Below are 16,068 nucleotides of genomic sequence, written 5' to 3' on the forward strand. Positions count from 1 at the left end.
CTCCTCGCCCCACAGCCAGGCTATGGGGGGCCTGGACACACAACGCACTTACCCCAGGGTAACTGATCTTTGTGCCTGCCTGAGGCAGGAGCAGATGCCCGACATGAAGCCATGAGTCGCTCGCACGCAGCATCAGCTTACCCAGGAGAAAGGAGGAGGGAGACTGCCCTGGGGTAGATGGCGCATGTCTGCAGCTTGCCCAGGGTAACTGTGTGCTCGAGGCACACAGCATTGTGTAATGTAAGACGGTACCACGGCACCTGCATGCACTTACCCCGGCAGAGCTGCGGCCTGTCCACTCTGGATGCAAGGGCCATAGAGACCGAACAGGCATAAGCAACGCCCGTGCAAACACACCCGGGCCCTTGCTCGCGGAGATGGCAAACAGCACCCTGGGGATGGGGGCACTGAGGAAGACGCAGCACTTCCCATTCAGTCTCTAAACACTTCTTAAGCCTGGAAGCATTTGCAAGATGCTTACTTGTTTCGGGTTGCAAACCCCCATGGGGCCCTGCATGGAGCTTCCAGGGGATTTATTTTGATGCCTTACTTCCCAGTAGCTGCCCCAGGTGCAGGACAACGCTGTGGGATCTCAGGCTCAGCCCTGGTACCCAAGCCAGAGCTAGGTGCTCCCCATCCAGAGGGGAATGGGGGTACCTGCGAGCAGGTACATGGCTTTGCCCTCAGGGGCTTCTGCACACACCTGGGACTTGGCCTCGCCTTGCACAGCACCTGGAGGCAGGACCTGCTGCTTGCAATCAGTCTACAGTCCTCCCAAGGATCAGTCTCCACCAGGAAAAAGGAGCGCAAGGTTTGCAAGGGGGTGGGCGGACAAGGCAGGGCAGCAGTCCTAGGTGCTGCAGGGGCCCTTCAGGCAGCTTTCGCCATGATGAGCACGCTCATGAAGAAGACCATGAGGAAGAAGACCCACATGAAGAAGCGGTCCATCACCTTCGCCACTTTTTTCCACTCCCCAGCCCGCCGCTGAGAGGCCTTCTGGTCCCGAAAGCAGTTGGCAATGTACTCCACGTTGCGCAGCAAGCTGTCCTGGTGGCACAGACACCGCGGCACGGGCCCCTCCGCCCTGCCACCCTTCTCCAAGTTCACGTACTTGCCCGTCTCCTGCCAGCCCGAGGGGCCGCCGGGCTCGGACGGCAGCGCCCTGTCCTGGCCATTCCCCACCTGCACCCTGGGCAGGGCGTCCGGCTCCCGCGAGGGGCTCTTGCATCTCTCGCCCACCTCGTAGACGAAGAAAGCGCGGGCCATGTAGTGCAGGATGAGCTTCCGAGCCCAGTGGGGCACGGGCCGGGCCCCCGGGCCGCAGTGGTGGATGTTCATGATGAAGATGGTCAGCGCGGTGGAGGCCGTGATCATGGTCATGGTGGCGATGTAATACTTCCCTGCGGGGAGAGAAGGGGAGGTCATGGGGACAGACAGAGCCTTGCAGGGCAGGGAAGGGATCCCCCCCCGCTCCAGCCTTCTGCCCTTTGGCCCTGGAGTGATGGGAGCAATTCAACCGGAGTGAAAGGCAGCCACGCCTTGGGGAGACTGGACCAGTGCTCCCATCGCAAGCTCTCTCAGTGGCACAACCAGGGTCCAAGCCTGGGGCCTCACCCTTTTGCATGGGACCGGAGCCAATTCAGCTGCAGGGGGCTTGGAAATCTTGCAGCTTCGATTGCTACCAGTCACTCGCTGCTAAATGTCTGGACCCCTGTGGCGTGGACACCCAAGAGCTGGACTGCATGGCTCCAGGGGTTGAGCTCCCCTAATCTAGAGCATCCTGGTGAGATTGCCTTTGCTCACAGCAAGGGTTCAGCCCTCAAGCTTGCTTTGGGCCACCAGAGCAAAAGAGTCACGGGTGCACGAGCCTTTGTACGCAGTGAATTCAGCCCGACTTGGCCTGAGCTGTGCTGATGTTCATGAACGCTGCATTCAAAATAAGCCCCAGAAAACACCAGGCTGGAAAAAATGGACTGTCAGTAAATGATGCTTTAAAGGCTCATCGGAAAGTTAGGCTGGAAAGGACTTTGCAAGGTCGCATCTAGTCCAGCCCCTGCTCAGGGCAAGGTCATTGCTGACTAAACCATCCCAGACACGTGTCTGTCCAACCTACTCTTGAAACTTTCCAGGGATGGAGACTCCACCATCTCTCTACGGGCCTGTTCCAGTGCTTCCCCACCCTCAGAGCCAGCAAGCTCCTCCTCATCTCCAACCTCCATTTCCCCTGCTCCTAGCCCTGTCCCTCCGGCCACAGAGAAAAGCCCATCTCCAGCCTCCCTCTCATCGCCCTTCAGGGATTTGAAGACTGTGCTCCAATCCCCCCAAGCCGATATCTTTCTCTGCTAACAGGTTGTCTAGGGCAGGGGTGCTTGGCCCTCAGCCCATGGGCCAAATCTGACCTTTGGAGCCACATTGCCCAGCCCACGGTGCTCCCCACGGCTCCGGAAATCTGGTGGTAAGGGAGCAGAGGCAGCGTTAATAGCCGCTCCCGTGCGGTCACATTTCTGGACCCGTGGTGAGCCCCTGTGGGTTGGATACCATGGTCCTGAATGCTAGATAGTAGAGGTGAGAGCCTCCGGACACTTGATACGCTGCTGCCTGGAAAGTTATAACTTCATCCAAAAGAGACGGGGATCCGTGCAAGGATGCTCCGAGAAACAAGGGACTGGCTGTAGGGGACAGGGCAGCAGGATGTCCTGGAGGAGTTATCAGGGGGAGGGAGGGGTCTTGCAGGGCAACACTCAAGCACTGGTCTTGGGACCAGCCTCATTTAAAAATAAGAGAGGGACGGGGGTACAGGCTGCTGAAATCCACTGACAAGAGTGGAGAGGCTCCATCCATCATAGAAAATGAGGGTTGAAGGGAGCTCAGGAGGTCACATCTAGTCCAACCTTTGCTCCAAGCAGGACCAGCCCCAACTGCATCATCCCAGACAAGGCTTTGTGTAGCCGGGGCTTCAACACCTCCAAGGATGGAGACCCCAGCACCTCTCAGGGGAGCCTGTCCCAGTGCTTCACCACCCTCCTCCTGAGAAAGTTTTTCTTAATATCTAACCTCAACTTCCCTTGCTGCAACTTGAGCCCATTGCTCCTTGTCCTGCCATCTGCTCCCATTGAGAACAGTCCAGCTCCATCCTCTTCGCAACCCCCTGCAGGGAGGTGAAGGCTGCTATCAAATCCCCCCTCGGTCGTCTCTTCTGCAGATTGAATCAGCCCATTTCCCTCAGTCTCTCCTCACCAGTCCTGTCCCCCAGACCCACAACCATTTTCGTTGCCCTCGACTGGACTCTCTCCAATGTGCCCACATGTTTTCTGTAGTGGGGGCCCAAAACAAGATCACGCACCAGGAGACCAGCAGCAAAAGTTCCTGCCAAGTTGGAGGAAAAGAAAGACCCGGGAGCCCGAGTCCATCCCCAAGGGCAACACGTCACCGTGCAAGCAGTCATGGATGGGACAAATGCAACTTGAGGCCACATGTTCCCAGGTGAGACGGGGCAGGACGGTATGTATGCCATCGTACCCAGCAGCGAGAAGATTCCCGTGCCCTTCTGCTCACCTGCACTGAAGAAAGATGAGCTCACGTTGAACCGGATGGATAGGCACTGCCCATGAATAAATGCATGCTGGAGAGAAGGAGCCGGCATCGAACTATTGGAGCAGGGTGGGGAGAGGGGGCTGGAGCAACCTCCCAGTAGGAGAGCAAAATCCTTGGTAGATTAAAGGCTTTATAAGGGGCTACAAAGATGAACGGTCTTGGCTGAGAGCTACATCCTGCCTACCCCATCTGGGTGAACCCTGTCTCGTCAAAACCCAGACACGCCCCGATGGTTAGGGCACATCCGAGCCTCAAGATTGAGTCCCAAGAGAAGCAAAGGGAAGGATTCATGAACGTGAGCCGGGTGGAATAGGGTTGCAATTAGCCTGCTGAGGTAGGGTGGCCAAGCACGGTACCAAGCTCCACTTAAGAGCCTCTGAAGGCAAGGGGTTTTGGAGGGTACCCAAAATCCTGCTGCGTGCACTGGGGAAAAGCCCGGAGCCGAGGCAGGGTGACTTAGCACAGGCAACTCACCGATGAGGGGCACGTTCTCGGAGGGCGGCATGCTCTCCGCCACCAGCAGCTGGAAGACGGTGAGGGCCAGCAGGACGGTCACGCCCAGGGACACCTTCTCCCCGGAGTCGGCCGGGAGGTAGAAGCCCAGCGGGGCCAGGAAGGAGATCATGATACAAGGCAGCAGCAGGTTGAAGATGTAGAAGGAGGCGCGGCGCTGGAGGATGAGCGTGTAGGTGACGTCGGGGTAGGGCTCCGAGCAGCAGCCGTAGGTGACCACGTTGCGCCGGGCCGGCATGCCCAGCACCTGCCACTCCACGTTCTCCACGAAGTCGGTGAGGTCGCCCGTGTCCATCCCGTTGCGGAGGTCGATCTGGTTCCCGTTGTAGGTCCAGGAGCCGAAAGTGAGGCGGCACTGCTGCCCGTCGAAGGGGAAGTAGGACACGTCCACCTTGCACGAGCTCTTGGTGATGGCCGGCGAGTCCCACATCACCTTGCCGTCGTGGCGGATCACCACGTTGGTCTCCATGGAGCCCGTGAACTGGTCGTCGGCACTGGACAAGGAAGGAAGGGGTCACGGGGATGAGTGGGAGCCGCTCTGGCCTCCCTCCCCAGGTCCAAGCCCAGCTCGTGGGGCAGGTAACCACAGCCGTGTGCCCCCAGCAGACCCCGTCTTCACCCCAGTTAACCAGGGCCCTGCCCAGTCGCAGCTGAAACCCAGGCCCCATCAATAGTCTTTCGCTAGGGCTTGAAGTCTCTTGCTCAAAGCCACTAAATAAGCTCTGAGCAAATTTCCTAGGGGCTAACTGGGGTCACCATGAGCCACTCCCATGCCTCGCGGCAACACGCAAACACACACAGCGCCAAAATACATGAGCAATTTAAGTTTGGTGCATCTCCCTCATGCTGCAGAGCTCCTTTGCCCGCCAGGATCGGGGCCAGCGTGAACGTCCGGCTCAGGAGCCAGCTTCTGTAGCCCTCTCAAAACCATGGAGGAGGCAGGATCAGCTCTGTCCCAACCAGCCCAGACAAACCCACCATCCAACTTCTGAGCATAACTACCGTCAACCCTGACGCAACACATCACACCTGAACCTGGGGAAGCGGGGGGGAAACGGCAGCCAACGTCCTGCTTCATTGCAATGTATTCAATAGCTCCAGAGACCCCAGGCAGAGGCCGTGCCCCTGCGACAGAGGAAGGCAAACAGCGCCCCGTCCCTACCAAACTGACCGGGGGGGGGACCCCAAATGCAGCATCGGTCTGACCCCGAGTGCAGGGGCAAGACCCCATAGCCAGGACCCTCCAGGTTTGGTCCCAGCAGGAGCATTGGCACAGCCCAGACCCCGTCCCCAGCCTGCTGCTAAGACCCTGCGTCTGGGGGAGGCTTAAACTCCCCCCAGCAGGACGGGCTCGCTGTCGTTTTGCTCAGAGGTTGGACAACGGATTTGCCTGGGGTGCTTTGGACAGGGCTGATCCTGCCTTAGGCAGAGGATGGGATTAAATGGCTTATAGAAGTCCCTTCCAGCCCCGCTTCTTTGCAACTGTTATGAGCCCGTGGAAGCCAACTCCTGCCGACAGGATCGGGGCCGAACACCAGGCCCTCCCCATCCCCAGAGCCCTGCCGGCAGGAGCCGCGTGCAGAAGCAGGGCAGGGGGGGAACGCCGCCTCCCAGCCCCCCGTACACCCACTTACAAAAGGACGATAAACCCACTTATTGTAGAGGACGATGTCGGGGCGCCACACGTAGCTGCTGGGGATGTGGAGGATGTCGATCCCGTCGTAATCGTCCTTGCTCCAGGTCAGGTAAGCGTCCACCCACACCTGCCGGATCCACAGGTAAGACGTCAGGATCTGGTTCCTCTCATCCTGTAGCCGAGGGGGAGAGAGACACGAGGAGGGAGCAAGCAGATGCATGGACCGCTGTGCAACGTTGGAGTAGCACGGAGCGCCTCACCCTTTCGCCACCATGAACTGCCCATCAAGAGGGACTCAGCCCTGATCTGGCCCCTTGGTACTCATTAGCTTGCACCATGTAGCTCGTCCCAGCAAAGTTCGGGGGGCTGCTCATCTGCCGGACAGCAGCAACAGCCAGCCCCCACGTCCCGAGGCAGCTGTCGCCCCAAAAGCATGGTGACCCAACCCAAATTTCTACAACCCTCCGGCCCCAATTAGAAGAGAAAACCCCTCCAGCCAGGACCCGCGGTTTCCTACGTGCTGGCAGGTGCAACAGGGTAGCCCTGCTGCGCCAACACCCCAGCTGGAGCAATCCCCGGCAGCCAGCTTTGCTGGGGAGACGGGCTCGGCGGGCCCCCGACTCACCATGTCGATGATCTGGGAGAGCGTGATCTGCAGGGTGACGTTCAGAGCCCGGTCCGTGTCCTCCACGGGCCGCAGGGCGCTGGAGTAGTTGGCAAACAGGTCGTTGAGCAGCTTGTAGGCCAGTCTCCCCTGGGCGCCCAGGCAGCCTGAGTCAGGAGGGAAAGGGGAGAGGAAGAGGAGGGAGAAGGCACAGCCCCCAGCTGCAACCAGCTAACCCCAACACTGACAGACTCCACGTGCAGCAGCTAAGAAAGACCCTGAGACTCGCAAGAGGGTCTTGCCCCTCCGCTCGATGCCACATTTGGGGTCAGGAAGGGTTTTTTTCCCCCACCCCGGTCAAATTGGTATGGACTGAGGAGGGTTTGCCTTCCTCTGTAGTGGGGGCACGGTCTCTGCTTGGGATCTCTTGAGCGTCTACGAACAACCTTTTATAGGAGCAGGATGTCGGCGGCCGCGGTCCCTCTGCTTTCCCTGGGGCAGGTTCAAGTGCGACGTCTGGTGCTGCGTCAGAGTCGAGGATAGTCTTGTGTAGCGCTTAGATGATGGTTTGTCTGGGCTGGTTTGGACGGGGCTGATCCAGACTCAGGCAGGGGTTGGACTAGATGTGACCTCTGCAGCTCTCTGCCAGCCCCGCTGCTCTGGGGGAGATGCTGACAGCTCATGGTCAAGGGTGGCCGGGCAGGCTGCACTGCATGCAAGTGGCCGGAGAGGTTTAGGAGCCCCGAGCCGGGTGACCACTTGGAGGGAGACGCCTTGGGCAGGTGCTGGGGCTGGCACAAGAAGGGTCACAAAGCATTTGAAGGCTGCCGCAATGTCTCCCTGCACATCCCAACTGAAGCCGGGGAAGCGCCCGGGGCAGGAGGCTCCTTTCTCTCTGCTCCCAAGACTTGTGCCAAGGGGAAAGGCAGGTTTGAAGCTGAAACGCTCAGCAGAGGCTCAGGAGAGCTGGGCCCAGCTCTGTCACCGACTGCAGACGTAGCCTCGGGCTCATGGCTCCCCACTGCCCTCCCCCCCAGTGCATACCAATCTGACCAGGGTGCAAATCCCTGTTGAATCCCAAATGCAGCATCAGTCTGACCCTGAGTGGAGGGACAAGACCCTCTAGCCAGGACCCTCTGGGGCTATGCTGAGGCTATTCCAGGAGGCTGGTAGCATTGAGCAGGGATGACAGGAAAGCCTCTCCCCTGGACCCAGCTGATCTGTGCTGCAGATCCCTGCCCTGCCGCCTGTCCCATGGTCTCTGCAGGCCAGCGTGGGACCCAGACCCTCCATGCATGGAGTCAGATGCCAACAAGAGCATCAGCAAGGTGGGTCTGGAAAGGAGGGAGCTCCCCCCCAGCACAGGCCATGGAGACAGGACCCCCATCCTGACTTCTGACTCCCATGGGTGCCACTTGGGTGCTTGAGCTTTGGGTCCCAGAGCCAGGCAGGAGATGCCAGGCCAGCTCAGCTCTGAAATGCAGGACCCAGCTTGATCTCTGCCCAACCCAACACCGCACCCCCCTGCCCGTGGGGGCCGCGGGAGGGACGGAGGGAGGCGGCTGGGAGAGAAGCGCCCCATCCTGCGCTTGAAAGTTTAATGCCAGGTGTTGTGTTTCAGGGGTGGGCATGAGACGGGCTCGTTTACAGCATGGGGCCAAGCCGGCCATGTTTCCAGGGGACCCCTGGACCCCTGCACGCTTGATTGAATTGCAGGCTGCCCGGGGTGCAGCTCCACCGGCTGGGGGTCAGATGTAACCCTGCAAAGGGGCAGGGGCGGCATGCCCCGAGGAGCTCGGTAAGTGCTGGCTGCTCAGGTCCCGGGACCTTGCTCAACGAGGGGTGCGGAGGCATCGATGGCGTCTTACCTGGTAGCAGGGGGAGTCCTGAGAAGCACAGGGAGAGCAGGAGGGAGCCGAGGCCTGCCCTGGGTTTCATGCTCATGCCCCCACGACGGACGCCCGGCCGGCGTGGGGGGAAGTTTGCAGTCCAACAAGGAGCTCCAACGCAGGTCAGGGGTGCATCTGTGCTGCCGGCAGCCTTGATGATGCTGGAGGGAGGGCACGGCCAGCCTGGTAGCACCCGTGAGCAGGAAGGCAGAGGCAGGGCATGGGTCGGCTCCTCTGGGGTCGCAGAATCACCCGGGGATTTCCTTCTCCATGGAGCAGAGTCTTCCTCTGTGAAAGAGCGCTCCGTCGCCTCCGGGCAGAGGGAAGCTTGCAGCCGTCTGGAGAGAGCAGGGGAGAGGCAGGCGGGTGAAAACTGAGCCTGGAAGAACAGGGGAAAGGGAGGGAGGAAGGGAGGGAGGGTCCCCCAGGGGACAGAGACAGCACGGAGGAGCTGCCACACTGCCAGGAGAATGAGCGTGAGGCTGCAACTGGGGCAGAGGAAAGCACCACTCCCCCCCCCGGCGACACGCCCCCACCTGGCACCTCCGGCCATGGGTGACACCACGCCACGCACAGTCAGACGATCCCAGGACTCACAGAAAACAACCCCATCTCTCAAGGCTGGCTCTCACTCATGCTTGGGATGTGCCCCAGTGCAAGGGGAAACCCAGAACTGCAGAGAAGGCACTAAATGGGGCTTTGACTCTGCCAAAGACTCCCTGCACGGCCTTGGTCGTGTCCCCCAGCCCCTCCCATGCAGCACAGCAGGGGCTCCGTGGGACGGCAGGGCCCTCAGGACAGCCCAGTGCATCCAGCCCACATCTCGGGGCAGACTCAGCCCAGCCCACCTAGAGATTTCCAAGGATGGACCCCCAGCCCATCACTGGGGAGCTTGATTTAGGACTAACCCCCCAAGCAAGCAAGTCTCTCTTCTCAGGGGAACAGCCAGGGTGTGGGGCGCAGATCTTGCCAGGCAGCACATGGCACTGATGGCAATGGCACAATGAAGAAAGAAAAGAAGGAGGAGGAGGAGGAGGCATCACTCCCTCTCTCTGCCATCCCAGTGCAGATGATCCCCAGGAGCTGCCTGGAGTCTCAGCTTTGCAACCCTCCTTTGTGGAATAAAGTGCCGACTGTCCCGAAGGACGCAGCCTCGGGAAGCCCCCTTCCCGAGCCCACTGCTGTGGATGGACCTGAGCTAGGAGACCCCCATATCTCCCAGGCTCTGGGCCTGCCCAGCAAGAGACGTCCCCCGCCCCGAGCGGCCTCCGATGCAACTGGAGAGGCAGAAAAACACCAGGCCTGAGAGATGGAGCCAGGAGTTGAATGCCCCTCAGTAGCAAGACCACCCTCTTTCCAATGAGGCATGGCGAAGCCTCAGCGCCAAGATGCTGGTCCACGGTGCAGCTGCCCCTAGCCTAGTGAGTGCGAGCAAAAGGTTTGGGGGCCTGGAGGACAAGGGGGAACAGAGCGCACTCCCTTGCCTTTGCTGCCCCAGGTGGGGGAACCCAAAGTGGGAAGAGACCAAGGGAAGCATCATTTAAAAGCTACCGTCCCACGGCCATGGTTGCAGCAGGACAGCCCCAGGCAGCGCCCAGCCAGGATGCAGGGACTCTAGGAGGTGGCTGGAGATGGGCTGGCCCTGAAGGACGGCTCCTCTAGAGACAAGCCACGACTGCTCCCCGAGCCCATTCATATGCTAATCCCCAGCTGGATGCGGTTTTACTTACAGGTTGGTGAATTATTCATCCCCGAAGCCTGAAGTCCGGGCGGCGACGTTGCACGACTCCTCCGGAGCAGCAGGTGGATTTGCATGAAGCTAATTAAAGTAATGGGGAGAGAGAGAGGATAAGTCACTGCCTGATCTAACTTCACCAGCCGCAGAGTTTGTACAGGTGACACATTTAACCACGGGTTATATAAACACAACCCTCCCCTGCAGGAAAAGAGCCGGAGGCAGGCGCTGCGGCACGGCTGCTCCTTGCCACGGGGAGGCTGAGAAGGACCCTCCCCTCTAAGCAGGCATCGTCCGGGGCAGATGCCATGCAAAAGACAAGCAAGACCCGTTTGGCCAGAGAGATGCTCCTTTGGGAGAAAAGGGCCTGGCTAAGCCACGCGCACTGCTGGGTCTGGCCATTAATCAACGACCTTGGGATCACAGAGCCTGTGACCCTTTGGAGGAGCCAGACGGTAGAAGGCGCGAGGTGAGGGTTAAAGAGACCGTAACATTTCCAGGGCACCTCTGCATACCTGTTTTTGAATAACCTGAGTTGCTTCCAGGTACACGGGGCTAACCTAGGGGCTCTAGCTAGCAAGCACGGGGCTAATCAGTAGCCTGGTAATGACCACAGGGCCCTGCTACTCATTCCCATGAAAGCTGGCTAGAAACTAGCTATAAAACAGCTACATGTTTTCAAGCACTAACTTTGTCACAGGTTGGCTCTTTTGATAGATAGCTGGAGGGACATTTTGATAGCTGCATAGCCACTTTTATGGCATGAGCATTGCTTGACCCCTGTCTTCGGTCTACATTTAATCGAGCCATTCAACAGTCAATGGTGTAACAGTGTGATGTGTGGCAGGGGCCTGAGGATCACATGGTCCGGCGCGGGCGTACAAGCCCCCGCACCGACAATTACACAACAACTCACAGGCAGGGGAAACTCTTCACCAATGCTAGGCAGTTTGTAATGTCGTGTTGCAAGTGACATGCTCCCCGTAACACGCAACGTGGGAGAGTGTAACGCCAGAAATGTGACCACCACCTGCATCCTGCTACCCCTCTGCTTCCGCATCTTGGGTCAGCGACTTCCCTGGTACATCCCTTACATTTTGGGATGCGGTGCCTTCCCCCTGGGTTATTATTAAATGGGTATTTAGAGGCACCTGCTTCCCATTTGCTATTTCCTACGCCATCACACCACCTTTCTACCAGCCTCCTCTATAAAACACCTTCATAGAGTCATAGAAATGAAGGTTGAAGGGACCTTGGGAAGTCACATCTAGTCCAACCCCTGCTCCAGGCAGGACCAGCCACAACTGCATCATCCCAGCTAAGGCTTTGCCTACTTGGGTCTTAAAAGCCTCTGAAGATGGAGACTCCACCACCTCTCTGGGTAACCTGTGCCAGCGCTTCACCACCCTTCTCTTGAGAATATAATATGCAACCTCAATTTCCCTTGCTGCAACTTGAGCCCATTGCTCCTTATCCTGTCATCTGCCCCCACTGAGACCAGCCCAGCTCCATCCTCTTTGCAAGCCCCTTGCAGGGAGTTGAAGGCTGCTATCAAATCCCCCCTTGGTCTTCTCTTCTGCAGATTAAATCAGCCCATTTCCCTCCTCTCCTCACCAGTCCTGTCCCCCAGCCCCCCAACTACTGCCATTGCCCTCCACTGGACTCTCACCACTGTGTCCGCATCTTTTCTGTAATGGGGGCCCACAACTGGACACAGGACTCCAGACGTGGCTTCGCCTGTGCTGAATAGAGGGGAAGAGTCACATCCCTTGATCTGCTGGCAACACTCCTACCAACGCAGCCCAGGATGCCAGTATCCTTCTTGGCACCAAAGGCACACTGCTGGCTCCTGTTCAGCTTCTTGTCCCATCACCCCTAGGTCCTTTCTGCAGAGCTGCTGCTCAGCCTGTCACCCCCAGCCTCTACCGGTGCGTGGGATTGCTCCATCCTCGGTGCAGGACTTTGCACTTCTCCTTACTGAACCTCATGAGATTCATTTGGGTCCAATCCTCCAATTTGTCCAGGTCTCTTTGCTGCCACCTTTGTCTCTTGCTGCTACTTTTCTCCAGGGGTGTCTCTTCCCTCGCAATCCTCTCCTTTCTGCTGTACTCTGAAGGGGTGAGGGGCTGGACAATGGACACTGCACATGGCTCAAGGGGTGAGTGCTATGGGCTTTAGGCTGCTATAAAACTTTGCAACCTCCATCGTGAAGAGAAATAATACAACAAGGAAGGCAAGAGCAGCAGCTCCAGAGAAGCCTTTACCCCATAAGGGAACTGAGGAAACAGCTGGGGTGGGGCCCACTGAGGACACGAATCCAGCTAATCAAGAACATCAGAAAAATTAAAGTGTGTGTTGCTACTGGAGGGGTGCGTGTGAACTTCACTGGGGAAAACAGCTTTGATCGCTGGCTTCAACGCAGAAGATCCCACCGTTGGCACCGCCGCCAGGAGTTCACTCCGAGGTTGTCCAGGTAAGCAATGTTTCCCCGCTCGCTCTGTACAAAGGCAAAGAGAGGGCAAGAGCATTGAATTCCTCGTCACATTATCCAGGGTATTAATTAAAAAGAAGCCACTGACCCCAGCCCCAATCAGCAAGGACGGGGTCTCCATTTACAGAACACCTGCTACTGAGCTGGGGCCTGTTCCAGCTTCGGGCGCTGGCTTCCTCCCTCCCTCCCTTAGCTCATGTTTGTTGCAGACATCCGCAGGGGAGGTGGCAGTACCAGTGCTCCCACGCAGCCGGAAGGGAGACGGGTGTGGGTGGTGCATTGCTTATGGCAGTACTGGTGATGGAGACAGCTCAGCATCCGACCTCTCCCGTGACCCTCGCTGTGCCATAGCCACAGTAAGATGCCTTTGGCAGTGACTGCACCCTGCAACCTCCCTCCCCCAGGCAGAGGCCGGCGGCGCAGCCAGACTCCTCCACGCAGGACTTACCTTGGAGCAGAGATGCTGCTTGAACCATGTTGCCTCTTCTGACCAGAGCTCACTGGGAAGGTGGGTGAGGAGCCCCATGAGCAGCAGGTGTTGCTGAGCTGCACAGGGCAGCTCCTGCTTCTCCGCAGGGTCTCGGGCTCTCTGCGGACTCGGGCAGAGGTCACAGCACAGGCGACACCCAGGCCAGCTTCTGAAGCATTTCTAGGCACCACAAGAGCCAGGGCCTGCCGAACGGAAAAGGCAAGGGTGCGATTCCAGGAGCTGCCCATCTCCCTGTGCTGTTTACATGGAGAGGGCGGACGCTTCCCTGCCACTGAGGAAGCAAGCAGTGCCGTCTTCATGCTCCCAGGAGCAGCAGGGATCTGTGGGATTTGGGCAGGTTTCCCTCAGCACCCCTCCACATTGGCTGCCCAATTCATGGATGAAGGATGTGGTTCTGGCTGCTCCTGGCCAGACTATGGGAGTCCTCCCCCAAAGCAGGACAGTCAGCTACATGTGCCTGGCTCGGGATCTAATTAGCGCTGATAGTGGCTATGTCGGCATTTGTCATCTCCGTGCTTGGGGTTGTCGCAGGCAGATACAGCAGTGCTCTCTGCTGTGGGGCAGCCCCACGCTCCCTGCCCGCCGGTTAAACCAACCTCCCCCAAATGGCAGACTCCTCCTGGGCTTTGCAGGAGACCGCAGGCAGGTCAGAGCTCGGAGCCCCACACCCCTCAGGCGTACGACACAGCTGCGTGTCTAACTGCGGGCGCCCCTCTGAGACCTCTGCCTGCCAAGAGGATCCACGGTTAAGAAGCAAAGAAAACCTTAGCAATACTATAAACTTTTTATTTATTTATTTTTAAGAAAGTATTTTCAGAAAGACAGGAAAATAATCTAGATCATTTATTTATACTTTTAATAAAAACCTTTACATAATTCTCATGCATAAAGGACCCTCAAAGAGCCAATCCACAGCAGCACCTAACAGGTCACAGGCCCTGTCGGCTGCCGGATTTGTCAGCGATTGCCGGTGGGCAGGTGGCACCGTGACTGTGACCCCGAAATCAGAGTAGGCCAATAGACAAGCTTTATGTTTCCAAAAATAGTCAGCTTCTAGACACAGTAAAAGTAAAGCCTGTACAACCTATAGTAAATCGGATGCTACCAGCTGTTCACTTGCAGAAAGTTCTTGTGCTCGATGACGACGATGTGATCCAGCTACACAGCAAACACAGACACGGCAGCATGTTCTAGGCTAAAAACACAGGCGTGAACGGACTGAGCGAGCAGGCGCCTCCCTTCAATGCAGCCCAGGGTGCTGGCACGCGCCGGGGCCCTGAACCATGCAGTGTTTAAAACGACATGGGAGCCAGCTTACACTGCCGAAGCCTCTGGAGCGCAGGCTGCTGGCTCCCATCAAGGACCTCCCCTGCTTTGGCCGGGTGGTTTCGGTACGGAGTTACAGGCTCCGAGCCTGGATTCACGAAGATGCTTTGTTTTACCAAAGGGTAGCAACACACTGCACACACAACGATGGGGAACCCATGGACATCTTCCCTCCAGAGGCCTGGACAGTGCAGCACAGACCTTAAGGCACATGCACTCCAGCGCCAACCCCCTCTGGCCTGAGGCAAAGGAAGAGCTTGGCTTCTTGCCTTTCAGAAGGAGGGCGTTACACACTTGCGGGTTTCCAACCGCACGATTGGACACAGGCTGGAAAAGATGCTTTGCTATAGAGAAGTTACAGTCCCTTACCGTCCCTCCCCCCCCACCTTCCCACCCAGCAACTCCTTTCAATGAAGCTTGATTCATCTTCAATTAATTCAGATGCCAAGAGTTCATCTAACTGGTGCAGTCCTGCCAGACTGAACGTGCCTACTGCCAAAGAGCTGTCCCAAAACTGCTTTGCTGTCTTCTGTGCTGCAAGTCAGTAGCAAATACCCGCTGAGAGACCCAGTGCGCCCCCGCCACGCTCCCTCCACAGATATGAGCCAGCTTGCGGAGGGGGTCTACAAGAGGTGTTTATTAACGGTAGAAAAGCGTGTGGAGTTGAGGGTGCCGGCCAGCGGGGTCCGAGTCTTCGGCTGCTCCCCCAGCCCACTTAGCCCAGCGCACCCTTGTGGAAAAGCTGTGTGGCTGGAGAGGGTGCTGCCCAGGGAGATGTTAACCTTGACCCTCGCTGGCAGGGTCCACAAATGGTAAAAACGAGTCTACTCGCAGAAGCGGGCCTGTCTCACTGCGTCACCACCGTCAGTTCCCGTAGGTAGGACTGGGTGAGGCCGCGCAGCTCCTCCAGGGCATAGTCCTCCGGCATGGGGAGCCGGCCAATGTGGGGCGCGAGCAGGCGGAGGGGGACTCGCTGCACGTCGGGCGTGGAGTCGGAGGCAGGCTCTGGAGAGTGCTGCAGGCTCAGCACCACCCGCAGCAGGTTAGCGATGCGCTTGGCCATGTCTGGAAGCAAGAGGAGAACTTGAGTTTCAGTGTCTGGTTTGTAGGTAGTAGAGGGTTTCCCCTCTTGACTGAGGAGCAAGTTTACAAATAAAGCAGGCAGCTGTCCTGACCCAACCCCACCCTGCCTTTAGCCCTGCGCTGCTCCAATCAGCTCATCCCTTCACAAGGCTCTCTCCCACCGATATGCCAAATGTCTGGGCCCCATCTTCAGACTTAGGGGGCTTTATGCAAGGAACTAGCTTTAATGAAGCTGGTAGGGAGTGCATTTAAAACTAACAAAAGGAAGTTTTCTCACACCGCATGTCATTAAAGTGTGCAACTCACTGCCATCAGATGCGGTGAGAGCTGACAGGTTAGCCAAATTCAAAGAGGGACTGGATGCGTTACTGGAGGGAAGAGGCATCAGTAGTTATTGAGCAGGGGAGTGAGGGGCACAGCCTCTCAGTCACACCTTCCTACACCTTTAATGCTGGAGGCTGCAAGTGAAAAGAACAGCGGGGGGAAAAAGCAAACCTTGGTCATACCAAGTTCACTCTCCCTTTAAGCATCTGCTCTGCCCATGTGACACAGGACACTGGGCAACATGGACCTATGGTCTGATCCAGTAAATGGCAGTTTTTGTGTTCTTAAATATGGTGCTTCTATTGGAAACTATTCAGCAGCGGCAAGGTGCTTGTGCTGGTCACCACGAGGTAGCTTAAAGAGCTCAGCACAATGCCCTCATC

General features: G+C 57.7%; 2 protein-coding genes across 4 annotated transcripts in view; both read right to left on the bottom strand.

Annotated features, from left to right (window-relative positions):
* Nucleotides 1-431: 431 nt before the first annotated feature.
* Nucleotides 432-8,681, bottom strand: CHRNA10 (cholinergic receptor nicotinic alpha 10 subunit). Its single transcript, XM_019480143.2, has 5 exons — nucleotides 8,216-8,681; nucleotides 6,369-6,514; nucleotides 5,761-5,915; nucleotides 4,069-4,601; nucleotides 432-1,400 (listed from the first exon to the last, which is right to left on the bottom strand). The coding sequence occupies exons 1-5, from the start codon at nucleotides 8,289-8,291 to the stop codon at nucleotides 871-873; spliced, it is 1,440 nt and encodes a 479-aa protein (XP_019335688.1). The 5' UTR covers nucleotides 8,292-8,681; the 3' UTR covers nucleotides 432-870.
* A 5,043-nt stretch (nucleotides 8,682-13,724) lies between these two features.
* The window catches only part of NUP98 (nucleoporin 98 and 96 precursor), a 50,498-nt gene continuing 48,154 nt past the window's right edge, over nucleotides 13,725-16,068 (bottom strand). For all 3 annotated transcript variants that reach the window (XM_059723452.1, XM_059723451.1, XM_059723450.1), the window contains one exon: nucleotides 13,725-15,343. In XM_059723452.1, the coding sequence (XP_059579435.1) occupies nucleotides 15,126-15,343 (218 nt within the window). In that variant the 3' untranslated portion in view covers nucleotides 13,725-15,125. The remainder of the gene's footprint in view (nucleotides 15,344-16,068) is intronic.

This window comes from Alligator mississippiensis, chromosome 1 (genome assembly GCF_030867095.1).
Source record: "Alligator mississippiensis isolate rAllMis1 chromosome 1, rAllMis1, whole genome shotgun sequence".
Taxonomy (NCBI): Eukaryota; Metazoa; Chordata; order Crocodylia; family Alligatoridae; genus Alligator; species Alligator mississippiensis.

What these genes read in the sequence shown, in the direction of transcription:
- CHRNA10 (XM_019480143.2), bottom strand. Translation starts at nt 8,291, where the DNA reads ATGAGCATGAAACCCAGGGCAGGCCTCGGCTCCCTCCTGCTCTCCCTG. An exon ending in GACATCGTCCTCTACAATAA is followed by an intron (nt 4,602 to 5,760) that starts GTGGGTTTATCG and finishes TTCCTTGTCCAG; the next exon opens with TGCCGACGACCAGTTCACGG. An exon ending in CGAGAACGTGCCCCTCATCG is followed by an intron (nt 1,401 to 4,068) that starts GTGAGTTGCCTG and finishes CTCTCCCCGCAG; the next exon opens with GGAAGTATTACATCGCCACC.